The 6,784-nt window shown below is 50.6% G+C and overlaps 3 protein-coding genes across 3 annotated transcripts; 1 reads left to right on the top strand and 2 right to left on the bottom strand.

The window, feature by feature from the left end:
• Positions 1-172: 172 nt before the first annotated feature.
• On the bottom strand, positions 173-1,148 carry VTN49DRAFT_6036 (uncharacterized protein; the record flags this gene model as incomplete). The annotated part of the gene is made up of 3 exons (XM_069414160.1): positions 173-581; positions 634-859; positions 911-1,148. 3 exons carry the CDS (start codon positions 1,146-1,148, stop codon positions 173-175), a joined length of 873 nt encoding a protein of 290 aa, XP_069265434.1.
• Positions 1,149-2,431: 1,283 nt separating this feature from the next.
• Positions 2,432-3,157, top strand: VTN49DRAFT_6037 (uncharacterized protein; the record flags this gene model as incomplete). The annotated part of the gene is made up of 2 exons (XM_069414161.1): positions 2,432-2,971; positions 3,029-3,157. 2 exons carry the CDS (start codon positions 2,432-2,434, stop codon positions 3,155-3,157), a joined length of 669 nt encoding a protein of 222 aa, XP_069265435.1.
• A 1,013-nt stretch (positions 3,158-4,170) lies between these two features.
• VTN49DRAFT_6038 (uncharacterized protein) lies at positions 4,171-5,135 on the bottom strand (the record flags this gene model as incomplete). Its single annotated transcript, XM_069414162.1, has 2 exons — positions 4,171-4,836; positions 4,896-5,135. The coding sequence occupies 2 exons, from the start codon at positions 5,133-5,135 to the stop codon at positions 4,171-4,173; spliced, it is 906 nt and encodes a 301-aa protein (XP_069265436.1).
• Positions 5,136-6,784: the final 1,649 nt, after the last annotated feature.

Consider the following 6,784-nt stretch of genomic DNA (forward strand, 5'->3'; position numbering starts at 1 on the left):
CCTGAGGTTGAAATTTTTCCGTTTGAGTTAGAGCCCTAGAGCGTTTCCCGAGAGCTTCGGCCAAAGCCGCAGTGGGGAGCAAAAGCCACCCACACCAACGATCATCGCGCCGTCAGTCTTTGGGATCTTCAGACCATTAATACAGACGTGTTACTCTATCACTATGGGCTGTCTATTTCAGAGGCAGACTCGACACTACATTACCAATCTTCGCCTTGACACAGTCAAACGAAATCTCGGTTTGACCGACGGGACCAAGGTCAATGCCCATCGTTCTCGTTTTATCCTCTGCAGATGGCTCAGTCAGGCTCCAAGCAAGAGAGATGTGGAAGCACTCAGAGTAGTCCTGCTCTTCCTTTGTCGGCTGAGACGTATGTTTTTCCGATTTTTCACCGTTTTCCCGTTGTGCAGTAGGCGATGCATATAATGGTGGCTGTCCATACACCGCCAGCGACTCGTTCGAGATTCGTAATAGACGGTTCAGTGCGTTATTTTCTGGGCGCGCAACTCTAAGGACAAGAAACCATCGTGTCCGTTCGTAGTTAGAAACCCAATATAAGGAATTTGGCACTACGTTAAAGCTGCTTGGGTCAGACTTCATGCCAGGAGCAAGCGACTGGGTGGAAAACTCACCGTTGGATGCCGGAATTCGTAACGCGATGCCGGAGGAGCTCAAGAAATGATTCCTTTTGCTCAGTTCTGAGAACCACCGGACGAGACAAGCTGATATGAAGAGGAAGCTGCACGCCAAGATCACTGTACAATAAACTGTGCATACGAAGCTTCTGGTCCTCTAATCGGGAGTTGCATTTGGACAATATCCCCTCGAGCATTTTCAGTTCGCCTCGGCCGGGGATCCCTACGCCAGCTGCTCAGCTGCAGTTCCACGCACGCATACTGCATGACTTACATTCCAAATAGATATGGGTCGGCCAGTTCCCTTCTACGTGGGGAATCACACGCTTTCGGCCACCGTGCAGACTCGGATCATCATGGACACTAACACGCGTATTCGTTGCATAGAGGTCGCGGAAAGCCGCGGGAAGCGGAGGGAGCTTCTCGCTAGCATTATCTTTCCGGAGCTTCTTCTTCGGGGGCTGGGGCTCAGGGTCAGTATCCTCGGAATCAGAATACTGCACCAGGGCCATGGATTACATCAGCATGTAAAATGACCGTGAGCTGTGGGAGAATGATCTTCACATGCGAGAGACGGGTCGAGATGACGGCGGAAAAAAAGTGCCAAGACCAGCTCCGTTCTGTGGTATGGCCTCCGCCTAAAGCTCTAATACTATCGATAAAGAATCAGCATGGCGTCGATCATAACTATCTAGAGGCTTCTGCGTCATATTGCCGTATCTTTCGCCCTCTTTCTGTTTGCATTGTCAACTTGCTTAGTGACCATGTCACTATTGAAGAGACGCGGTGACCTGTCTCTTGGAGCTTATAGGCCCCGCATACCTTTCGCACCCATTCAAGAACTGTACTTGGTCCCAGGCGTTCGTATCTTGGAGCATCCGCTCTCACGCTCAAATCCCAGATCTCGAAACAGAGTACTGCGCTATGAATGCCAGTTGAAATGGCTATATGTCTCAATATTGACACACGGTTCGATATAGACCAGTTGCTCTATAAATACTATATATGCCTATTAGCTATTCAGCGGCTACGATTTGTTTCCTCCATCCTCTGCATATCTGACCGTCGTCAGTCTCTAAACCCAAACGCATTGTACGGTGCTAGACCTACAGTTGATCTCCATATCCATCCAATCCATCCACCTTATACCAGACTATTGCCGCCTTGCTTGTTGACATCCTTTCCTGGCAAGGCTGCCTCGACGCGGACACATATCCGCCTTCCAGAGGTTTACCAAGGAAGCCAGAGACACACTATCGACCCTTTCAGGGCAACAGTGAGATCGTGTCACGTGATTAGAAATCAGGGTCCAGACCTGACTCTAAAATCACGTGATTTTAATCGATTGCGGTTTAGTGCCGCCACACGGGCCCTCTGGTACCCACTACCCCCCAGAAGTTTGGGTATTCTACGCCACATTCGGAAAGGGACAATCATCGGTGGAACCCTGAGGTCATCAGCACCCAAGCCTAGCATGCCAGGAAAGAGCGACTGGGTAGGTGGTTTCTTCGCATAGCTCAGCATCGACACGCAAGCCAAGGTAAATCACATTGGGCGTTACTCATTTTTTGACTAAGCGTGCCTGCCGTTTCCGCCGTGCCTTGATTCGCTCCTGCCATGATTTGCCGACTTCCCGCCCGCTTCCGATTCTGGTCCCCGCCGCCTGCTTTGCCTTTGGTCTCCGGTCCAGTCTTTTAGTAGTGATCATTCTCCCGGATTGAAGGATTGGAAGGCTGACCATTGTCAGGCTGTTGATCTGGTTCTCTTTCCTCTGTACGGACCGACTCCTTTGGATATGGACGGGCCAGGCTCTCATTTCTACGCGGAAGGATATCCGCATCGGCCTTCTGCCGCCACACCTACGACGGAGCGCCGGCGCTCGACGTCGTTCCCTAGCTCACCGCGGGATGGCCTAGCTACTGCTGATTTCCGAAAGAATGTTCCGCCGGAGGCCTTGTTGCGGTCACGGTCTCAACGCCATCACCATTCCCATACTCGCCAGAGGAGCCGCGTCACTCCCGACGTGATTGACCAACTCGACAACGTATCAGACATGTATTATCATCACGAGGGTCCTTATGACGCTGTCTATCCGGAGCGCAATATCTGCAGGGATAGTAGCCCGCTCGAGGCCGTCAAGGACTCCAACGAAGAGGCGCTCCGGGCCACGCCTTTACATAAAATCATTGACAGTGTCACGCATCATCGCCCACTGGATGGGGTGGCTTTTTACCCACCCGGCATGACCGATCCAGAAGGCCAGACATATAATTACGCCGAAAGCAGCAATGTAATGAGTGTCACTGAAGGGAATTTTCAACGAACACCTGGAATGGTCAGTTAAATGTCTTTCGTTTCGGCGTCGTATGTAGCCTGGAGCTAACTCGCGTAGAAATTTACCGAGGAGGACTTCAAAAAGGACCCATTCTATCAGCAACCGGGACACCCCCCACGCCGCTCAAGCAGTCTTCGGAAAGCTTTGGGCTACATCAAAAGGCGCGGGCGCAAGAATACCGCGTGATTCAGGATCCTCGGGTTTACGGGCGAAGGGAACCGGCTTGGGTGGCGTTTCGAGACCGTTGGGAAGATTGTCATAGACTGGATTGTTCGTTTTGGGATTGTTTGTTAACGAAAGCGTCATGGATCGCTACGAATGTGTCTGGGCCTTTTGTGTTCAATAGAGACTGTTGGATTGTTGAGCGGGGATTTTTGGCATTTTTCAAGGAGGAACTCTGGATGTATTATCCCCCTTTTACTGAATGGATTATCTGTCACGTCAATGACTTCAGAATTGTATCACGTCAAAGCCACCCCGAATTATCGGGCCCAGATTCTGTGTGAAAATAAAATTTTTCAATATCCTGTCAAGATCACCATGTGTCAAGATCGACGGGTACCTACAGCTTCGGTCCCGAGGTCCCCCCGATTCTCGTCAGACATTTTTTTTCTTCCCCCATGATTTTCCCGGGTGGCACTCGCCCACACCCACACACAGTTAAGTTCTCTGGGCCTTTGTTACCTTGTTTACACTTTTATTTTTATTCATTTTAGGGCTTGATTGGTCGCTGAGCCTAACACATAGAAATTTTCCTTGTGGTTGGCTACTTGCCTATTAGGGCAAAAGGTCACCGATCATCATAATACACCCAGACACCGAAAGCAATGAAGAAGTTGATACCCCGAGCAAGCAATTGATCATTTCGATTCCTTTTTTTTTTTTCTTGCCCTCCCAATTTCGTCAAAAGAGTGAATCCAGTGAACCCATAAGACGTTAGAAATACGATCGTTATAGACATCGTTGTTGGTTGTTGAAACTTCATGGTATCGGTAAATAGTAAAACAGACACGCGCACACACAAAACGCCCATCATTGCAACGCCCGCTCCAAACTCGAATAAGAGTGGAAAAGAAACCAAGGTCATGACAAAAAGCCGTCCCAGCGTCATCAAAAAGCGGAGAGGATATGTATGTACACGGATAACTTTTTGGGTTGGAAAGAAAAAGAACAGGGAGTAGTTTGCTATAGTAACACGATTATCTTGTCGCGGTAGGTCCTCGCCTTTGCTGTTGCGAAGCCAAAGTTGTGCTCGTAGCGGACTTTGGCAGGAGGTTCTCCTTGAGGACCGCGATTTCCTTTTTGAGCGACGAGTTCTCCGCCTCGAGTTGCCGGATGTAGGCCAGCGCGTTGGCGAGGACTTCGGACTTGTTCGGCAGTGGTTGCTGTTGCTCGCCATTGCCGCTATTGTTGTTGTTTCGAGCGCTGCGGCTCCGTCGGCTGTTGTTTCTTTGCTTGCTGCAGCCCATGTTGGGGAGCGCCTTGCTCAGCGCAATGAACTTGCTGTTCATGTTCATCCGGTAGCGCTTCTCGATGATATTGTGGGCGAGCTTCTTTCGCTTGTGTCGCTGCGCTTCCTCGGAATCATCTTCTTGTGCTGCTTCTGTTGTGTCGTCTGTCGCGCTGTGCTTGCGGCCGGCTTGCGTTGACTGCGCGTCCACGCTCGGTGCCAAAGACGGAGAAGGAGAGGAGATAGAGAGGGGTGTTGTTGCTGTCGTGTCGGTCTCGTGGGAAAGGTTCCCATCCGTTGGCAGATGGGTTTCGGAGCCAGGGAGAGTGTCCAGAGTTTGGACGTTCCCCGCGTTGATAGTTTGATAGATGTTGTCTCTTTGCGCATTGCTGATCAAATCTTCACTGTCCGAGTCCTGCACATGAACGTGTCAGGAACTTTGAAAGGTACTTTTGCTTGGTTACGAAGACATACCGATGATTGTTCTGGGGAAGGCATGCGATTGCTGAGGTGAAAGTATTCCCCTGCAGCTTGGCTATTGGTCTTGGGTTCCAGGTCGAGGAATTGACTGAGGTCGTTCCCACCCAGATCCAAGTCATAGTCAAAGCTGAGGCTGTTTGCGGACGGCATGTTCCAGCTAGTAGGGTCGTCTGAGGGCATGACGAGCCAGTTCATATTGCTCAGGTTGTCAATCGCGACGTTCATAGTGGCCATAGGTTGATCGAAGTTTAGACTCTAGACAAAGGAATGAAGAGAAATGGAGGATTGACCATGAGAATTGAATGTTTGTATATGCTGGACTGTATGGAGTATGCTGCGAATATTGACCGGGATGGGATCTCATATACCCTTCTTTACGTCAATTCCGCGGAGCCGAGAATTGGCCAGACCGAACCCAAATCCGTTCCCGGAACAAGACCCTTTGGGTTTCCCTCCCTCCTTGTTGCAGTTGACTACGATTAATTGCATCGCAATTTTCAAAGTAAAAAAAAATCCTGACTCTTGGGTAGGCCGAGACCACCGGCATCCTCCTCCTTTCCCGTCTTTCCTTTCCAGTCTCTTCCGAGTTCCCCTGCCATTTCCTCTCTTCTCCATCGAATCTTCAAGATTCCAGTCACTACTACCGAGGATGCCCGACCGACGTTCGACCGAACTCTCGGCGCCGAGACTCGGCCGAATCACAACAGGCCACAGGTCCCCGCTCGGGGATGGGCGTGCTCTTTTTTCTGTGGTCTGCCAAGCTCTCCACCCGGCAGGATCGATGATTTCACGAGACAGCTTTGCAATTGCCGCCGGGCCATGTGCCACTTCTAAATTTTTTTTTTTTTTTTTTTGGGCGTCTTTTTTCTTTGCGGTCCTTTTCGTGTTGGAACTTGGCAGGGTCGGTTCGGCCAGTTCCTCCCGCTCGGCGCCGAGTTTTTTCCAAGGATAGACAAGCGAAACTCAACTACCAACTATGTACAAGCGAGGTTCTTGTCTCTTCTCTCCCATTCTATGGGATCTACAGAACTAGCTTCGAGCCTTTCATGCAGTCAGTTTGTGCGCGAGTATTCTCCGATCAAGCTGCGAGTCATATCCGTGAACCACATCCGCTCTTCTCGAAGTCGTAGGGCTTTGCTGTGTGTCTGGAACATCGTCTCTCTCGGCACGGGAAGTCCCGAGAAATGACGTCAAATCTGGAACAATCGTCCCATGGGGCCACAGCTGTCACTCGTACTATGGCGGTTTCAGCCATCTGAACACAGGAAGAGGACGAGGGCTTTTCGGCGTGCATTACACCATTTGTGCGGCCGATTCGATGATTTGATGGGATGAGCACGGGGCGGCAGGGGAGGAAAAACTTGGACATAATTCTCACGGTATCACATGGATCAGGATCAACGTCTGCACGAGCACCATAGACAACAGACGGAATTCTGCATCACTCGGTCTTTTCGCATTAACGATGTAGTTATGCCGGTTTACACTTTCCCCGCTAGTTCACCTTCTCGGATGCCTCAAAACCCGGATCGTCTCGTCATGCGCTTCCCTGCCGCATGAATTTCCCCGGTCTACAACTTGTTTTGTTCGCAGTAGTTTACAGGGCAGAAGCGCAGAACTACCTCTATAGCTGAAACCCAACGATACATCAAAAACTTTAGAAACCCAACTAAAACCTACGGCTGGACCCATTTGCCCTATCCGGGTGCACGGATTCCAAGGCAAAAGTCCCACCGTTCTATCATCTGTAGGAGACGGACGCAGATCGATCTCTACAAGGGAGAGTCTGCAGTGAATTGGCCCCAGCGTCGGTCAAGTCGGTGGAGGTTCTCCCTCCACCGATGGGGGTCTATGGAGATGGCTGTGGTCCGTGGGGATTTTCC

The sequence above is a fragment of the Thermomyces lanuginosus genome (genome assembly GCF_041956635.1).
Source record: "Thermomyces lanuginosus strain ATCC 200065 unplaced genomic scaffold VTN49scaffold_40, whole genome shotgun sequence".
Taxonomy (NCBI): domain Eukaryota; kingdom Fungi; phylum Ascomycota; class Eurotiomycetes; order Eurotiales; family Trichocomaceae; genus Thermomyces; species Thermomyces lanuginosus.